The 20,222-nt window shown below is 38.7% G+C and overlaps 1 protein-coding gene across 5 annotated transcripts in view; it reads left to right on the forward strand.

Moving 5' to 3' along the window:
* Positions 1-568: 568 nt before the first annotated feature.
* The window catches only part of rnf17 (ring finger protein 17), a 51,738-nt gene continuing 32,084 nt past the window's right edge, over positions 569-20,222 (forward strand). For all 5 annotated transcript variants that reach the window (XM_078939616.1, XM_078939618.1, XM_078939614.1 and 2 more), the window contains exons 1-15: positions 569-742; positions 4,270-4,382; positions 4,524-4,615; positions 7,290-7,359; positions 7,660-7,749; positions 7,848-7,951; positions 9,451-9,619; positions 9,779-9,849; positions 11,283-11,357; positions 13,011-13,216; positions 13,309-13,398; positions 14,997-15,155; positions 15,357-15,528; positions 16,661-16,802; positions 18,341-18,528. In XM_078939616.1, coding sequence (XP_078795742.1) covers positions 676-742; positions 4,270-4,382; positions 4,524-4,615; positions 7,290-7,359; positions 7,660-7,749; positions 7,848-7,951; positions 9,451-9,619; positions 9,779-9,849; positions 11,283-11,357; positions 13,011-13,216; positions 13,309-13,398; positions 14,997-15,155; positions 15,357-15,528; positions 16,661-16,802; positions 18,341-18,528 — 1,808 coding nt within the window. In that variant the 5' untranslated portion in view covers positions 569-675. The remainder of the gene's footprint in view (positions 743-4,269; positions 4,383-4,523; positions 4,616-7,289; positions 7,360-7,659; positions 7,750-7,847; positions 7,952-9,450; positions 9,620-9,778; positions 9,850-11,282; positions 11,358-13,010; positions 13,217-13,308; positions 13,399-14,996; positions 15,156-15,356; positions 15,529-16,660; positions 16,803-18,340; positions 18,529-20,222) is intronic.

The raw sequence follows: 20,222 nt of genomic DNA on the forward strand, positions 1-20,222 counted from the left end.
TGCTCTCTGTTGTTCCAGACTGTTGACCCGAAGAACTTAAAGTCCTCCTTCTTCATTTCTGCTTCCAATGACCTCACGGTTCCTCTTGAGTTCCTTTTACATTTGCATTTACACAATTACATTGTCTTGCTGCATCTGAACTTCATTCATCTCCTTTCCCCCTCCCTAGATGTTCCTTCTGCTCTCTATCAAGCATCCTCAATGAAAAGTACTGTACATACCAAAGTTCCCGGTTCAGGACAAGGGATCAAATTTGCTGTAATTTAATTAAAAAATTTAATAAAAGACAAACTCTGGCAAAAAGATAAACTGAAGAAATCACAAACAAAAATACACAGATAAATACGTATATTAACAAAGGTTTTCAACATCTTTGAAAATGCATTTTTGTTTGCGCACTTAAATATATACATTTGGTAAAACTGTTTGAGTCAAACTAAAGATTTTAATTAACTAGATATTTTGCTATTTACTACTAGTTTAGTCATTATGGTGAGATCATTGATTACATCTAACTACATTTAAGTAAATCTTTAATCATCCCCCGTTGTTTTTCTTAACCTGAACGCACCGACCTGATCACGTGATCTTCAAAGGCGCACGCGCACCTTTAAGTTTCACGAGACCAGGTTGAGACTGAGGATGAAGAACTAGAGGAACTTGTAAAGGTTAATTATGGAAAAAAACGGGAGCGCCCGAGATACAGCTTGCAAGTTGTGCAAAGAGCGCTTCAAGCTTCCCGGTAGGATATAAAAAAAAATATTTATTACTGTTTATTGGTTAAATATGACCGTTTCGGTAAATTTGGTATCTAAGCTAGCCGAGTCGCGCACGTGCTCAGGCTAGAGAGCTATAAATGGAAGTGAACTCGATAAAAATACATTGAAACTACATATATATTTATATTTTATGTCATGTTGTAGACAAATACAGTCAATGTCAGCAGCCTGGCTGCAAAACGAATTTTTTTGTTTTTCAGAGCTGTTACTTTTGTGTACTGTTACCCTGAACTTCAGGGTAACAGGCTGAAGCATAGAGACTGAAGTGGACATTTTTTAGAAAGTGTACACAAACTGCTTGTCTTGTTACACAGTATGAAAATTGTGTGTTAACAGTTTTTTGTGTAACACTGATCAACTTAATTTAATGATTGTATGAAAACAACAAAACTCCTAAGTTTTTTTTAAACACACCAACATGCTAACAATGCCTGACAAACAGTCATACACTACATTACATCTAGTTTCTCTGGTTTCACTTAGCAGTCTCCAACAACTGGGGCAAATTGAGCTTAGAGATCTGCGTTCAGACAGCAGTCCTCCACGAAACGCATGAAGCAAACAAAACCCTCACAGCTAAATTTGCATCTAAAACTAAAAACTTTAAATAAAAAGTAACGAAAATCCCATAATAGATTTATGTATGGCTGATATTGAGCATTTTTCTAGTCACTGCTGAATTCACTCTAGCACAATTGAAGTGTTTGATACATTTAAAAATGCTTCTTCAGTCTATCAAAGTCAAATATTTGAGATCAGCTGTACTGTGGTTTTAAACCAAAAAACGATGTTAAATAATTTTGTTTAATTGTTTTTTATTATACAGAGATATTTGGGCTAAAGACACAAAAATCACACCAACTCTCAAAACATTGAAAAAGTCTATTAGGATTTACACCAAGATTAAATTTAGTCCAGTCTGTGTAAATCTGTAATCATATTTGCTTGGACCAACATTCCTCATGACACCTGACCATGGTTCAGTGATCATCTGCAGCTGGGAGGTACTGCTGTTTAAGACTGGCAGAGTCCTTGCAGACCTTACTGTGAATGTTCAGGGGTAGCAAAAGGGTTACACCCGCTGCTTATCCTTAAAAAAACAAACAATTGACATCAATTCCAGGGCTGGCCAGCTCTAATCCTTAACCCTTGTGCTATCTTAGATGACCCCACCCTTGCATTGACATGTTCTCCCTACCATGATAAAGGTGGAAAGATTTCATGTAATCCATGGATACCAGTGAGGTTCACAAAACATCGAAGAAAAAAGGTTCAGCGCACTGTCTAGTGGGTCTAGATGACCCAACTCCCAATTTTAAAGTGCCTAGGATAGCACAAGGGTTACGAGCCATAATCCTGCCTGTTTTTCAGTTCTCCCTGGACTGCTGACTACCTAAATCAGGTGTGTTCAGTCAATCAGGATGTGAAATCACCTGCTAATTAGCAGCAAGCTGGTCAGGGAGAACTGGAATACAGGCAGGGTTGTTGCTTTTGAGGACCAGGGTTGACCAACCGTGGTTTAGTCGATTTACAAAACATCTCCTTTAGTATTATTCGCCAATGTTTCTGGTGGTTTTAAATAAACATAGTCTCTTATTTGGCAACACTGAGTGCATTTAGAAACATTTAATATACAAATATGATTCAGAACAAGCAAACATGCTTATTCTACCAAATAATAATAAAGAAAAAGAACTTCATTCAGAATAGACCATATTTAAGATAATATAAGTAAGATCTTGAGAATATTCCAAAATAAAAACACTTAATGCAATAACAGAAAAGATTTGGGAAAATAAAAACATGCTTGTGTTTCTGGTTTAATAATTCATTTTCATTTCTCTCCAGAGTGTATTGGTAAGCTCTCAAAATCTCAATAAACTTTGTGGAGCAATCTGGATGCGAAGCCTTTTCTTTTTTATAATATCTAATAAAAAAATAAAAATATATAATATTTAAAATATATTTCAGCTGACATTCAATTAAGTTCATGAGTCATTTTTCAGGCTGGAATGTAGATTCAAGTGAGTATTAAACCACAACCTACAAGTTTTTATTCTTTTTATGATCTTAGAATCAAAATAATCAGCATTTGTGTAGCATAATTGAAAATAAAAGTCAAAAGCAGAAATGCTTTTGTATTTATAAAAGAAGCTGCATTTGTTGACTCAAAATTAAAAAGAAAAATCAATCCTCCAAAGCGCTTTTTCTTCAACACGGCTCATTTTGTCACTTTATGATGAAATGAAAATGATAAAGAAAATGGTATTTGAAATTTCATTTTCAAAAAGTTCAATGGTAAATTGACAATTAAAATGGATTAACAGAAATGCTTTTTCATTTTCACAATAAAATTAAAAATCAATCCTCCAACATGCTTTTATATTTTCTTCTTCAACACTGCTTATTCTGTGTCGTCATTAAACTAAAAATTCAAACGGGATTGCATTTGCGTTTTCACATCCACTGTAGGGAGGCGGGGCGATGAGCATCTTGGATGTAATGTGTGGGAATAACATCAGCCTTTATTTTGTTCTGGACACTGCTGTAAACACAAATTCATATGATGGTTTACAGTTTCTCAGGTCTGCGTAACAGCATTTCCTCCTGCGCTCCGAAGCTTCCACTGGACTAGCTTTGTCTTCGGCCTAGCGGGCCGAGGAGAGTGTTGGCTTAGTCTGAAGACTAAGCTAGTCCGGGGAAGTTTAAAGCCGAGGCTCCGAGGCCTAGATGGTGCGTCCGGCTGCTGACCGCAGAGCATCCCAAAGGAGGCTGTGGTCCCAAACTCTGGACCGCGGAAGGCGGAAATGCTGCTACATAGTCCTGAAAAACCGTGTGCAATCATCACAACATAACAAAACACCATCCCCTGGCGCTAACACAAAGCTACAAGCCTGGCCGCACTGCTCCGAGCACACACATGTCTCCCTCCAGTGGATGTGAAAACGCAAACAATCCCCTGTTTGCATTTTTGCTTTAAGTCACTGAATAAGCAGTGTTGAAGAAAAAATAGAAAGTCATTTGATGCAGTTACATTTTGAAAATGAAAAAGCATTTCTGTTAATCCATTTTAATTGTCAAATTAGATATTTCTAATTGAATTTTGCTACACTTTTTCCAGAGAACTTTTTGAAAATGAAATGTCAAATACTATTTTCTTTATCATTTTAATTAAGTGACAGAATAAGCAGTGTTGAAGAAGAAAAAGTGGTTTGGCGGATTGCTTTTTCTTTTTAATTTGAGTCAACAAATGCAGCTTCATTTTGAAAATAAAACAGCATTTCTGGTTTTGACTTTTAGTTTTAGTTATGCTACACAATTGCTTCCATACATCTAAAACAAAACATTTGACTTAAAAGGATTGATTAGGAGATAAAAATATTATGTCCTAATCTACTAGGATATAGTTGATTTTTCAGAGGAACAACACAGTGTGGGCAGATTTTAATTCCAATAAATGTAAAAAAAAAATGTCTTGTAATTTTTTCAGAAAATGAAGATGAAGGAAACCTCCCTCGCATTCTCGCATGTGGCCACATCTACTGCACAAATTGTCTGCTATCCATACAGTCTGATAATGTCATTAGATGTCCCGGCTGTCAGGTATATTAACCGTATATCAACCATTTTCTGAACTGCATCTGTTTGATCAAGCTGGTTAGTATTATGTGTTGGGGGATGCAACTTTGTTTGGGTAAAAAATGTTTGGTGTGTATTAAAATTCAAAACATTTCTCTTTTGTAGGAGGAGTCCACCCTTCCTGCAGGTGGCGTGTTTGGTCTCCAGGAAGAAAGCAGCATTATAGGTGTCATCTACACTGCGAAAATAAATGAGAGGTATGATGCAGTTACAAACCTGAAGCGTGGGGAGTGCACTCTATATGACTATCTTACTCTGATCTCCATTGTCTTCATTTTTAAGAAGCTTGAAATTAATGTATTTGTCCAAATCCTATGCAATTGTATGTTTATTTTAACTGTTACTTTTATGATCACAAAAGTTTGTCAAAAATGCCATTTTCAACTGATATTGTTTTTTTTTTTTTAAACTAAAAAAAAAAAACTTTTTTAAATGTGAATAATTGGTTGAACAGTATAAATTGTTTCTATTATGTCTTGTTGAGCTACATTTTGTACTCATTAGAGCTGTGACTGTGTGGGATTTTTGATCACCGCGGTGATGAACCAGCAGATCCACAGGCGGCCAAGTCACAAATGAATACAATTACAACGCAGGATTCTTTATCAACAAATAACAGTAACAACTAACCATTACCTATCTGACTAATGAACTAACTATGTAGGTGTTGTAGAATGCCTATGTACATGTGTGACACGTAACTTTGCGCTGCAGAAAAAATAGTTCCCAAACAAAACATGTAGTGATATTCATTGAAATCCAACATTGCTCGTTAGTGTTTGGTGTTACGGAGTGAAGGAGAACAAAAATACCCCCCCCAACACAAAATCCTCCGGCGGGCGGCCGTGTCGCGCACTCAAGAACGCACGCAGCTTGTAATAGAAATGAATACAATGGAAATGAATAATTAGAACGCATTAAATTTGTCGTATTTCCTCGCGAGATGGAAACTTCTGTTGTAGAATGAGGATGTGTATGTGCTGCTGAAACCGCGCGTGTGTGTAAGTAGAGGGAGCGCGCTGCACAAGAGGTGAGAGGCGCAGCACAGGGAGTGAAGGAGAACTGCAATAAAAGTTTTCCCCCAGAAACCCTTGAAGTCTGAAACCAGGACTAGCAGAAAAGTAAATTATCAACAAAGACGATTGTGTTTAATGTGTTTATTATAGTTCCAATCACGCACCATATGCAGAACTTAAAAAAAAAAAATTAAAAAAAATGTGCGGTGGGGCGGTAATGCACCTAAGTACAAGCTTCCACCTGAGTACACCCCTCTAATTTATAAAGGATAAGCCATTTTGTACATACACAAGCCGCATCTGTCTACAAGCCGCATGCTACAACGACTCAAGTAGTAAGTCACTGATTTATCCTGCCCCAAACACTAGCCGCGGTTACATGGGCAAAATATCTCACCGGATCAATGGTCGGATTAAAATCCAACCGTGTACATGGGAACAGAAAAACTTTTTCCGATTAGAACAAACGTTCACATGGGTCTCACTTTCGGTCGGAATAAATCATTTGGGCATGCGCAGTAGTGTTGAAAATACCGGAAAAAGGAAATGAGTCTCACAGTAAACAAACCTTTGCTGTCACATACATTTATGCAGCAGCTCGGTAATATACGAGACGATCTTCCAAACGTGCTTTTATAAAGGTTATGAATATTATGAAGCGGCTGTTCAATCATCATTTTTAATCCGTGTGGTCAGTGCTTTTTTTTGTGGAAGAACAGAGCTCCCAGGAGAGGCTAACATGCACTAACAACATTTAACCTTGGATGAACATAAAATCCATGTGGGAAATGCTACAATCTGCATCTTGGCTGCACGTAAATATTTGGAATAACATCAGCCTTTATTTTGTCGGGACACGACTGGAAACACAAATCCATGTAATTGTTTGAACAGTTTCTAAGGACTGAGCGGCATTTCTGCTTTGAAAAGCTCACACACCGCCCCAAAGCCGCTGTGTGAGCTGGAGCTCGGACACACGGTTCTCCTGAGTCCAGCAGCCGCTAACCCAGAGCGGCGGGACGGATCGCAGCCCAAAGTGTCCCACACATAACAAAACAACAAAACGCACACGTAAAAAAGCATCCTCCTCCTCTCAAACACAAACACAGACACAGTTCACTCGGTCCATCGGCACCCGACCCCGGACCGCGCAGGGTCCAGACGCCACGGGGCACGAAACGCTCCTCCCACCCTTGTGCTATCCTATGACCCCACCCTTACATCGACGTGTTCTCCCTACAATGACAAAGGTGGATAAAGGTGGAAAGATTTCATGTAATCCATGGAAACCAGTGAAGATCTCAAATCATTGGAAAAAAAAAAGGTTCAGAGCACTTTCCAGTGGGTCTAGATGACCCAACTCCCAATGTTAAAGTGCCTAGAATAGCACAAGGGTTAGTAAAATTTCAGAGTATTAAAACAAGTTGAAGTTAAATTTTGATTTTGTTTTATTTCACTGATGTCATGGCATCGCGGCAGGACGTCATCAGGCATCACTTGGTTGCAAAAGGCTCATAAACTAATCCATCCACCATAAGAAGTTAAAATGAATAACAAAAACTGTCTATTTATAAAAATATAACATTGAAGGTATACAGCCAAGTCTACATTCTAAACTGAAAGGATGCTCCATTTTCTATACCATTATTCTTTCTGGGAAGGTTTTGAGATCATAAGGGGGAAAAAAGTAAGAATAAAACATTTACAAACCTTAGATTTATGTACCCAATTTATAAACGATATGTCTAAAATAAGATATTTAGTTAAATCCTTGTTTATTTATTTTTAAAAAAGGTCTACAAAGTTCAAATGTATCTAGACAGATACTTACTTTGCTTTTTTTCTTGCTGAACAGTTACAGGAGGAAGAATAAACTCCAAGAATCTCAAGAAAATAAGATGAAAGAAGATGAAACTGAGAAACAGGTACGTCAACCTATGAACTCCTGATAAGTATTTGTAGTTAGTCCATTGTTTTAAAATGTTTTAAATTTGCCTCCACTTATAGAAATAATCAGTCTACAATAACCATGTTTATTAACTATGTTTATCATCTTAAATATTATAGGCTGATCATGTCTTTGTTACTAAGCAAACATGCAAACCAGCAGGTGATCAAAAATATTTTACATCAGTAAATGTTAAAACCTTCCCCTAAACATGAGATCAGGTATGTCCATTGTTTTTCCTCCAACGGTGCCTTTGAAACAACCTATTATTCTTCAGGCAGGAGATACAGCAAAGGCCGACACTATAGTGGGCGAGGCATTAGCCGAGGCTGCTGGAAACCTCTCCCAACTCATCAGTGTACATGAGGTAAAAAGCTATGCTTAATCAACATGATGCAGATATTTTAAAAAATACTTGATTGATGAAATGAATAATCTGTGATCATCTTTTTTATTGCTCTTCAGGCACTGACTGATGGCCTGACAGAACTGTTGGAGGCAGAAAAAGCTCGACTACAGATGGAAATTAGTCAAGCAGCAGACAAAGCTTTATGCGCCATTCAGAAGTGGTATGCTAAGTATCTTTAACATTAAGTAGCTTTTGTTTTATCTTTTGTCTGTAATCACAAAATAATGTCCATTTTGGGTAGAGTTGGGCGATATGGCCAAAAAATTATGGAACATATTTAACAAAAACTAACACAAGCTGTAAAAATTTTTGTATGACAATGTTGCAGATGTTTTGTAAGCTAGCACTAGCATCTCATAAAGAGAAATACTAGAACGCACTCAGCAGGGCATTTTTGGTAGCAACAGTCTTGAAACTGATTTTGCAGGGTTTGGTTTGATGCTTCAAGTTTAAAGTCTCAACCCCAGAGACAAAAATCTCATTTTTGAATCACCAGCCAAGTTGGCTGGAAGATTAAAAAAAAAAAAAAATCTACCAACCTAATTATTCCATAACTTTACAAAGAACAACTACAGGTGTTGTTTTAAAAAAATGATATGTTAAATGCAAACAGAAAGGCAGTCACAACAAAATAAAAACATCAGCTTAAAACAACAGTTTTTTCCTAAGGAACTCCTATGTTCTCTGCTTTTGATGTTTTCACGCCGTCTATGAAATGCTTTATTTTCAGTCACCAATGATTTTTTTTCTGTTTTCTTGTTGGAAACACCCCCATGAGAAGAGGGGTGTCAGTCAGTCACCTGTAGTCTGAACCAGCCGTAAAGTCAAATTCAAACCTCCTCATTTTTCTGTGATTGACAGAAAAAACACTTTTTCCTAATTCTTTCTCCAGGTGAGAATCATTTTTACATGAAATCATATCAGTGCTCTCGGGGGGTGGGCGGCTACAAAGGCACTTATGAAGTTTCATACAAAATGTCTCTTGTTGTATTTCGAAATCACGTTTTTTTTTTTTTTGAATGTTCTGTGAATTAATTTTGTTGCATTTATCTGCCACATCCTAAAGTCCGCTCTGTGAAAATATAGTGTGACTTTAAACCAGTCCGTGAATAACATGTAGGCGACACACGGAACAGCTAGTCAGCATAGCAAGATAGCATGGCAACATCAGTGTGTAACGACACTGCCGTCTCCAAATCAACACTTTTTATGAAACTTTCTGTTCTTGCTGAGTCCAACAGGTTTACCTTTCAGTTCTTTCTGGATCTTGTTAAAAATTCTCACATGTTCTTCTGCTTCATCAGCTTAAACTGAAGCTACATGGAGGCAACTAGCAGAAGTTATGGAGGGTGGGGGTGCTTCACACTAGTCTTTTGTTTTTCTTTCAGTCTAGTGGAAGTAGCTCCTCTTTGCTTGTTGCTGTTTTCACATCTGCACTTTGCGAGAGACCGGTGGACTGACTTTACTCCAAACAATGGAAGCACAAGCAGAGAGCTGGGAGAAATAAAATCTTGGTTTTCCTAAAAATAAATAGTCTAAAACAACAAAGTAGAATTAATTGATTAAATCAATTAATCGTCCAGCCCTAATTTTCGGGTTTTCCTCAGTTGAACTAGCTGGGTTTAATGTGTAACTTACATGTATGTTTTGTGTCAACAGGAAAACTGTGCAACTACATGAGCTGACAGAACTGGAGACACAGTTCTTTAGCAGCCAACAAACAGTTTCCCACATCCAGGAAAGAATCAAATCCTTGAAAAACGCCATGCAGATGGCCAGAGAAATACGACGCGTACCCTTTCTGGACCAGTACTGCGTCCTGGATAAGGTCTGGATTTTTATGGGTGTAAAATCTCACATCTGCTGCCTTTAAGACTTTGAATTTATATTTAGCAGCTATTGAATTTAAAAAAAAGGTTACATTTTTGGATTAACATTTTTATTTAATCAATTTTTAGTGATGAGTGTTAATGTTTGTGATCATTAGTTGTTGGAGACACTGAGGGCTCCTGTGGATTCATTTGATTTGAAGCGCATCTCTCTGGGGTCCAGTATGAGGTTTGTCATTTCAGTTATGGTTGTTTGAACTTCAATTTTCAAAGCATCAAATTCACTTCCATCATTTTGTTCTCAAGAACCTTTAAAGAAATGTTGTTTGTAGGGAAAAATGAAATTTTATGGTTTAACTACTGTGTTATAATGCACTAAGAATACATTAAAAATCAGAATCAGAGATACCTTATTGATCCCACACGTGGGAAATTTGTTTGTCACCATAGCAACTGACAGCAGAGGGAAAAAAGACTTAGAATTAAGTAAAAAAAAAAAAGGTAGGTAGTGAGTTGTACTGATCTATTGTGGTGTGGTTGTGCAACTCAAACGTGTTTTAAAATATAGTATTTCTACGACACCGTTTTAGGGCCAGTTTACAAAGATTTTTTATTTTATTTACAACTTGTAAATTTATGAGGAAAAAAAGGCATAATGGTTAAATTTACAAGATTTTTTCTTTTTTCTATCAAAAAAGTCATAGATAACAAAGAAAAAACACCGAAGTTGTCAGTTTATCAGAGCCTAGCTTGAAGATGAAAAATGTGGAGCATTTTATGAAGCTTTATTTCCAGATAGGAAAAAAAGATTCAGAACCTTTTGGTGACTCAAAATCAGATTGTCAGCGTAGCTGGCTTTCCGGTGTTTGGTGTCGACAAAGCGGAGTTTCGTATGTAAAATAAGAAGCTCAGACACGTTTGGGTGTAGAGGAGCGCAACTTTATTTTCCTTTTCATTCACACACCCTGAAATCCATTTGTCACCTGACGTTATGAACCTGTCATGCGCAGAAGACCAATGCTGAAGGTAAACAATGTTACATATGCCCCCTCCAGATGAAACGTCCCGTTTCAACATAAAACAACAAAGAGGAAAATAGTCTGTTATATTAGCATAAGAACATTGAAGATGCTGAAAAGTGCTCCGCCTCAGACGGAAGCATCACACAGACCTGGAGATCTTGTTTTTTGTGGAGGAAGAAAGAATTGGACAGCTGCAGGGAGACGGATGACTTCATCAACGCGCTGCAGAGATCCTGCAAACCACCAATCAATAAATAAAACTTAAATAAATAGTAAATTAAACAAATGAGCTTCCAAACATTTGGAACATTATCAGTAAACATTCAGCTCACCTGTTCAACTAAATTTAGTCGGTCTGCTCTGCTAGGGTTGCTTGTGTTTCTTTGCTTTTAGTGTACTGGATTTAAGGTTTTTTAACTTTTTTTTATTTTTCCAGTTAGTTTTAGACCTCTGAAAGAAAATCACCTAAAAAATGCACTGGATTATAGTCTTTTCATTTCCCAGTGCAATTCTCAATAAAGACAGCACAATTCTGCTAAAATATGATACATGACTTCCGTCAGTTTTACTGTCATTTCTTCATGCTGCCTACTTTGTTTTACTTTCTTTTTTGTTAAAGTTGTTGATGTTTGTGTGAAAGTTGTGTTTTTCAGGAAGAAAATCTAGACCAGAGTTTGTCTTTGTCTTTGAAGATGGAAAAAAGAAGCCTAAAACTGTGAGTTTTAATCTAATCTCTCATTCTAAGTACTATTATTTTACTCCTGAATATATAAGACTCTTAATTTGAATTAAAAGTAATTACCGTAAATTCCGGACTACAAAGCGCACCCGATTACTAGCCGAACCCACCCATTTTCACGTGTTTAACTACTTTTATACATACACAAGCCGCGTCGGAGTACAAGCCGCATGTACTAGGCAACATTGTCATCCTGAGAATTCACCTCCTGATTCCCAGAGTAAGTCTACTTCGTTAGCACACTCTGGGTGGAGTCAGCTTTGCCTCAAGATCATGTACTTGAATACACCCACATCTGCCAAACAGCATGGAGCTCTATTCTGTTCACAAGTTCCTCAGTTATGGTTTTTTTATTTAATTTTTTTTTTTTTTTTTACTTATTGACAATCTAGGTATCATACATAAAATTACTAACAGTAACCATATAATCAACATTACATCCCTCAGTTATGATGAGGAAATTTACATCCGCGATCTCCCATTTCCCATGAGTCTTAGGGGCTAAAGGCGGGGCCAACGTTCGCCTCGCCACACTGTTGTACGTGTTTAGGAATGAGCAAGTATCAGCAGTGCATGGAGGGGTGAACGGGAACAGCTCTCCTTCCGCTTGTGTCGCGGGAGCGTTATGGGAGTAGTAACACCAGTAAAATAAAGCAGCGGCGACTGAAAAGCGCGCGCCTCAGGGCGATACGCGCGCCTCAGCGCGGCGCAAGAAGTTTCCTTCCACAACAAACACTTTTGCTCCGCGGACGCCTCTGCGCTCCGCGCTCGCCCCGCGCGCTCCTTGTCTCCCAGGGAAGAACGCTTCGTCCCCATTCTGCGCTGGACGGAGCAAATCGTGTCTGTGCAGAGCAATCGGACTTAATACTGAATGTTTTGTGTATGAGGGGAGGATGCGTTGTTGCGTGTGGGAGCCATCAGACTGCCATCGGCCCCGCAGCTCTATGTGAACGAGCAGCAGAACATGTGTCCAGCTCACACAGAGGCTGTGAGCTTTTCAAAGCAAAATTCCGCTCAGTCCTTAGAAACCGTAAAAACGATCACGTTGATTTGTGTTTCCAGTCGTGTCCCGACAAATTAAAGGCTGATGTTATTCCCACATATTTACCTGCAGCCAGCCGAGTCACTATGACTCAGATGTAAATTCACTCCATGCGCTGTTCTCTCCGTCACGCAGCTGACCGGCTTTTCCAAATCCGTTGGTGATGGTGAATTTTTTCACGCTGCTTTTAACGATTGCTTTTAACTTGAAAGCTTCATCATATTGTAGCGGCGATCACGTGCACGTTGGGTCTAATGGCACCAAAGGATTCTGGGATGCGGCGGGGCATGCGTGTTTCGTTTTGTTGAACCATGACTGAAGTGTCTAAGACCTGAAGTCAAGTCCATGCTGTTTGGCTGCTTAGAAGTGTGTTGAAAATCATATGACTTGTGTTTGGTTTTAGATAGAGAATTCAGACCATTCACTGAGTCCGAAAATACGTACATGGTGGCCGCAAATTAAATCCATAAATTAGCCGCGTCACTGAATAAGCCGCAGGGCTGTAAGCGCAGAAAAAAAGTAGCGGCTTATAGTCCGGAAATTACGGTAAATGTTTAATGTAGTATCTCACTTTCACTCTCTCTCAGATGTGGTGCTGTGGAGGGGGGCTGCAGTGGCACCAAGCTCCCCAACTTCCAAGAACAGGACCAGGAGAACCTGAGGTCACAAAGTATCACACCAAGCCCAAAACCCTCTGACATAATCGACTTTTCTAGCCTCAGCTCCTGCTCAGACCTTCAAAGCCCAGATGTAATTGTTGAAGAGGTCTTAGAGGAGGAGGTGGAGGAGTTAGGCATGTAGAATTTGGCTTTTTCAAACATTATTATGAAGGTTTAAAAAAAAAAACTCAGTTCACCTTAGTTTACCAGCTGTATTATTCCACAGTTGACCCTGTCACTGGCCCTGACCGGATGAGCAAGAAACTGAGACACCAGAGTAAAAAACGAAGGCACCAGTCTTTTAAAAAGCAACATGGTATGAGGCGTCATTCATTACACACCAAATATTTTTTTACAGTGTACACGCTTTCAGCTTTATAAATGGGGTTTTGATGGAGTCTTAAAAGCTCCTTTGTTTACTAATCTAATACTATCTTAAAGACCTAAAAAGGTCTTGAATTTGATTTGAATTATGTTTTTCCTTCAACTTAGTTTGCTGTATTTTTTTAATGTATTTATGAAATGAGAAAGCAGCAAAGAAAGTCACACCAGTCCCCTCAGTTTCATCTGTTCAAACGTCATATGTCAAAGGTTTTCAAGAGTAGGTTTGTTGTGAATTTTGATGCTGCCAGTGAGATTTAATCACTGAGCCCAAACATGAAGAGACCAATTTCTGTAGATTTTTCTGTAGATTACACTTGGATTGAATGATTTGATTTCTTATGTGCTGTGGTTTTAATAAATTGTTAGAGCAGCTCCATACAAACCCACATACGACCTCAAGAAGTCTTAGATTTAACTAGTAGAAAGCATAAATCATTGTTTTCTGCCTAAAACAGCGTAATTACTCAAGAAGAAAAAGTAAATTGTTTTACATATTCTAACTATTTCACTGATATCTAGCCTTGTTGAAATGCTCAAAGCTGATATCATTGGTACCTTTTCCCCTTCATTTTTATTTGTGTGGTCCGCGCCTATAACAGTGTAGTAGAAATCTGTTGTTGCAGAACATTTAGTGTTCCCCTCCAGGGGCGGCTGCGGGGTTTCTAGAGCTGGGTATCAGAACATTTGTCAATCCATGTATATTTGGAACATGATTCTGAATTTGAGAAATGACTGAAATAAATATTTTCAACTAAATGATTTTATCAATAAAACCATTTAAGGGTCATGTGATCATCTAAGGTTTGCTGGTGGTTCCCAAGGTCAGAGCAAATAGCCATGGCGAGGCCACATTCCTGCACTGTGGGCCTTGCCTGTGGAACAACCTGCCTGAGAATGAGGGCTTCATCCACTGTGGGGGTTTTTAAGAAAAAAATTAAAACTGGTTTGTCTTGCTTTGAAGTAGATTTTACATTTCTTCCTGTTTTATTGGGATTTTTGGGACTTTTTTGTTTGTGTGTGTATATGTGTGTGTGTGTGTGTGAGGGGGGGGTTATTATGAATACTATTTTTTATTTTATTTTTACTATACATTTTTTGTGAAAGCACTTTAAGGTGTTTTGTTATGTGACTGGAAAAGGGCTGTATAAATAAAGTTGAATTTGAACTTGTAAACCTAAAATTTCTATCATTGTTTATGTTAAGGTTTGCATTGTGCTGGGTTTCTGAGCTGTTTGTAATTGGTTAGTGTTGGCTTTTGTCTTTCATAAAATTGAGCTTCAGTTCATCACAAAGGTTTCCTGACCCGACCTAAAGATTTTGGCCACAGGTTGACAAAATGCTATTAGACTGCCTAAATCTGCTGCCCAATACATTTTCCTCTTAAACATGTTAATATTAACTTATTTAAATATGTTCTATGCATACACTTTCCTGTTTGTTCAATTTTTAACGCAACTTCAACAAGAGCCCAAAATGTTTATAGTTTTGATGCTGCACTAATGAACCTCTGCCATGCCTCTTGTTTTGTAGACTCCAAGTGGGTGGTGGTGAGCCACATTGTGAGTCCAGCCCACTTTTATGTTCGCCATGTGGCAGACAAACTGGAAAGCGAGGTCCTGTCAAAGAGAATTCACAACCTCTGCTCTGGAAATGGCTGTTCTTTTGCACTTGGAGACTCGCTAGAAAGCAGTATGTACATAGTGATTCATTAGAGTTGTTTTTGTTGTATTCAAATTTCTATAAGTAATTTTGCTTTATAGTATTTTAAAATGTAATTTTTATTAGTGTATACATATTTTTAAAAGAAACTTGCCATTGTTATTAGTTATGCATCGGAGTATTGGATGAAATGCTTGTATGCATGAAGAGTCTGTTTTTCTGCGTCTCCAGAATCTCTCGTCTTTGTGCTGTCCAAAGAGAGACAGTGGTGCCGCTCCAGAGTGGTAGAAATCCTTCAGCAAGGAAACTTGGAGGCTGTGAAAATCTGTCCAGTCACACAGCTGGCTGGGGTTTACGTTTACTCTCTAGACTTTGGATTCTGCAGAAGGATAAACATTCAAAGGTAAAACATTTCTTAAAGTACCACTCCGATCATTTTTTATCTATTTTAAAAGCGTTTCCAGTTAGTTATGATTGTGCTGTCTGATGCTGTTTTTAGCCAAAATATAAAAAAGTCGTTTTCTGGAACATTAGTTTCTGCAGAGCTTCAGTAGTTCATTAGACATTCACTTCTGAGTTGTGGGCAGGACTGTTGGTGTGGAGCATCCTTGCCCCTCCCCATTACTGGGAGCTCTCTGTTGACATGCTCTCGTGCTAGGTTTAGAATGAATGGCAAATCTATTCACATTTTAGTTTTATAAAGTTCAGTCCACTGTTGTTTTTCCACATCCAAATAAGCCAAAGGGAACATTATCAGAACATTCTAGCACACTGTATGGTCACATGTCTTTGCTAAATTCAAAGTGTTTCCACACATTGGTCTGGAATGATGGTTGATCACTTTTTGCTGACATTACACGTGTTGGACACTTTGATGGAACTTGGTTGTTTTTACGTTATAGTAAAAATAAATCTACTGACCATCAACCGAAATGGTTTTTTCCAATATCCATTTAATTGATTGATTTTGTTGGCTCGAGGGAATATAAATTGATTTAACTAATCGGTTAACCCCTAATCAGAATGGGTTGGCGCAGAGAGCCTGTGACCTGCCCAGTGTATTTTCTATGTAATAAATGCGCTCTTTTTCAAACGGCATGCTTTCTTCCACTCAGAAATGCAATTTTAAGCTAATTTTTTAAATATATCTGATTCATTTTTAGAAAAAATCCATAAAAACACCATAAATACAATTTTGATTGGAGTGGGTCTTCGAACAAAGTCCCATCTTTTGGCACACAGGACTACATCTTACATCATGCTGTGAAGTCACACTGCTGCCTTGCATGTCGGCACAGCCTCCTAAAGCTCTTTTTTTTAAGCTTGTTGTTTTCACCATTCTTTGGAAGTGTATTTTCTTTTCTTGCAATGTAGCTTCAATATATAGGTCTTTCAGTTTCCTTTAAAAAAATTATGTAAGAAATATTGATCAGGTCAGGTGTGTCTGTGGGAAGAAACTTTTGCATCTGATCTGTTTGAGTTTTATATGCAAAGCCCTTCTTTAAGACAGTGTTGTCTTTCTCGACACCTTCCAGTGAGGACGGTACACCTGAAAGTACTCTAAAGGCTGTGAACAACCAACTGAGAAAGATTTGTGAAGACGTCAAACTGGAGCTTAGTGGCTTTGTCCCACAAGCCATCAGATGTTCACTGAAAGACCTCGTCCCATATGATTTGGTAAGAACTTAGAAAATTCTCTAATTTTAATCTATTTTAAGGTAGAAAAATAACATGTTTAACTGAGCTGCTCTTGAATAAGAAAGGGCATATGCAAAGGGACAGTTGGAAAAATATGTGGTGGACAGTAGAGAAGCAGATCATTTTTAAACAAGTCGTAAATCCAGGGTTTGACTGCATTTTGAGTCACTAAAACAACTATGCCAGGGGTCGGGAACCCATGGCTCACGAGCCATATCTGGCTCTTTTGATTGCCTCATCTGGCTTCGCAGACAATTCTTTAATTATACTTTTTTTTTATTTTCATTAGACCAGTCCTTCTTGGGCACGATACAATGCCAAGGGGGTACGCAGTAGTAGCGGTGCTTGGAGAAAAAAAAATCTGCGCCACTGTTTACTATTCTCTGTAATGTCACAGAGTTTGTACCAGCCTGAAACCTGCGAAGTGCTGTCTCTGTAGCTGCGCACTCCCGTCTCTGAGAAGGAGCGCGCAGCTGCAGGGACGGGATGCAGGAAAAGGGAGGGGTAGTGGGCGCAGGCAGCAAGGTGAAACACGCACTGGCTGTAAAAACTTAGAACACGCTGCCCGTCACATACCACACACTGCAGCGTGAGTATTGCTGTACTGGGAATGTTTGGCTCCACCATCAGCAAAACCACCATGCAGCACCAGAAGCCACATTTATGCTAAAAATAATCATCATTTATTAGCAAAAGCATAACGATGTTATTAAAAAGAACCCACAGACTTGTACTTTTAAAAGTGTTGAAATGACATAAAATGCACACATTCACTTGTATTTTTAGTTTTAAACATATTGTAGCGCAGCGGTCCCCAACCCCCCGGGCCGCGGACCAGTAGGGTCATTTGGAACTGGGTCGCACAAAATAAATAAATTACATTACTTCCGTTTTATTTATTTAGGAATCTGAAAGATGTTTTATTTTGAAAAATTGCCCGATTCTCTGTTCCATCCGTCTATGTCACTCTTGACGCAGGCCAATTGGCTCTTCTCGGTCACGTGATAGGTTACCGCTAAAATAAAACCCGGTAAGTAGCAAAATGAGTAAAAAACAAACGTCTTTGGAAATTTTCTTTGCCAAGTGGAAAAGGCCCAGCCAAGAGACAGAAGATGAGCCTTCCACTCCCAAAAATATAAAAAAGTTACATTTAATAGACAGTATCAGGAGTCCTACTTAAAATATGGATTTATCTCAATGGGAGATTCCCATGCACCATTCAGCATTGTGGTGAGTCGGATTTTTCATGCACTTACTTTGAAGGCGTGTTTAAACGTTACCACAGCGACCAGAAAGTGTGTTGTTTTTTTTAACTTGCTTTAACCTTTGTTTTTTTACATGTACAGAGATGACACATTTTAATGTTTTGGATGCAGTTCACGTATTTGGTGGGGCTATTACAGATGTTTCTACATTTAATATAATATTGTGTATATTAAAAATGGATTATTCTCAACTTGTAATCCATTGTTCCCCTAATTCAGAGGCATTAGTAAAGTGTTTTTGTTTTCATACAGGGCAAAGGCTGGGATAACAGGGCGCTCGTTGCTTTCCGCGCTATAACTGGCTCTGCAGCATTGGAGATGCAACCTTTGGGTCGAGACAGAGATGCGTTGTTGGTGGATCTAAGAAAGATTCCAGTGGAACAACACAGTGATGTACCCATCTCTCTCAGAGAGTATCTTGTTTTCAACGAAGTTGCCAGGTTTGTACAAAAATGCAATGAAAATTAATTGTAACCAGTTAAAACTGTTCATTTATAATCAAATCGACTGAAGATTCTGAATCATTTTTGGAGCTATCATGTTTTCCCGACTATAAGTCAATGCTATTTTACTCTATGCTTTAAACAACAATGCCATTGATATTTAGGCTTTTAAGGGCTAACAGCCTCAAGAGGGTGCTGAACCCGGAAGCGGAAGAGCGGAGCAGACAGTTGGAAGATGTGCTCTGCTGAGAAAGATGCTGGTTTTAAGCCATTGACTGTATAGACCAGGGGTCTCAAACTCGCGCCCCGCGGGCTTTTTGCGGCCCCCAAGATGATATTTTGCGGCCCCCGCCTCAATATGAAGGTATTATAATGTGGCCCGCCAGTCTGTATGAATGACACTTTTTCAGTATGGTGCGCGGAGCTGACAAACCAACCAATCACAGTGGGGTATATTCTTGGGGGCGTGACATTGTCTGGGCTTGAAAGCAGAAGGAACATTAAGGCAGGAGACCTGATAGCCCCCTCCCTGGACCACATTAAGGAGTTCCTTACTTTGCTATTTAGAACGTATTTATTCACTCGTAATTTTCTATAAACATGCAGTCCGTGCTGAACTTTTCTCTGGGCCGCACGGACCCGGAGGAGGGTTATTGTTATGGTTACGGTTAGGCGCGCGACGGCAACCAAACGGTTCTCGTGTGCGGCTGTTACTGCAGCCCACAACTCCCGCAGGAGATGGGCCAGCTGCGGAGAATAAATGTCACACACCTACATGCGTGACAGCAAACGGGGCTTTAACAATAAACACGTGTGAGCAACAACTTAGACACACTAAAAGTACATGTGGAAAATGCAACGATAGACATGTTTGAGATGAACCAGCGCCACGCCTGGATCATTAGTGAGACCAGGTGGGGGGGCAGGGATGAAGGCGAAGCTGCAGCGAGACTGAAGAACAGGAAGTTGGACTTAACATTCAATTTAGTTTTAATATGCCTCTCCCCATTAGTATGATCTTTGTTATTATATCTTTTATATTTATTTTAATTTGTGTAATGCATGTAGCCTTTTTTTATTCAATAGGTATTTTAAATTATTTTACTTGATCACTCAACTACAAAAACCATCAGGACACGTTTCCCACAATGCATTGTTTTGTAGTCTATTTGCGGCTTGCAGTCAGTGCAGTATTACATTTCCAGCTGCGTTCGCTCAGGTTGGGGCCTTGCTCCGCCCCTTTCTGGTGATATTTTTGTGATGATTGACAGGTGATGTTGGAGCAAAAGCAAAAACATACATCACACACCAGGTGATCTGCGCAGCGTTTCGTCCACCTGGGTGATCTCAAACATGCTTATTGTGCATCTTGGCTGCACTTATTTGGTGTCATCAACATGAATTTCCATCCTATTTTTATAAAAATATAGGAGTGGCTGACCGGCTGGTCTACAATAACTTGTGACCAGGGTTTAAATGTGCAAAAAGTAAGAAAATCAGAAAATGGTTACTCTATTTTGTTTCTCCTTTACTGATTTGTGTTTTAAAAAGTAAACTTAAAAAAAAAAAAAACATTCAACACAGACTCAAAATTGGGAGCACATCTTCTCTGACGTCTCCACCTTCAATATCAACAAGTCCAAGTACTGTCCAGATTTACAATCATCTTCAAGCCACACTGAGGGTCTCAG

This window comes from Oryzias latipes, chromosome 21 (assembly GCF_053564925.1).
Source record: "Oryzias latipes strain Hd-rR chromosome 21, Olatipes_Hd-rR_3.1".
NCBI lineage: Eukaryota > Metazoa > Chordata > Actinopteri > Beloniformes > Adrianichthyidae > Oryzias > Oryzias latipes.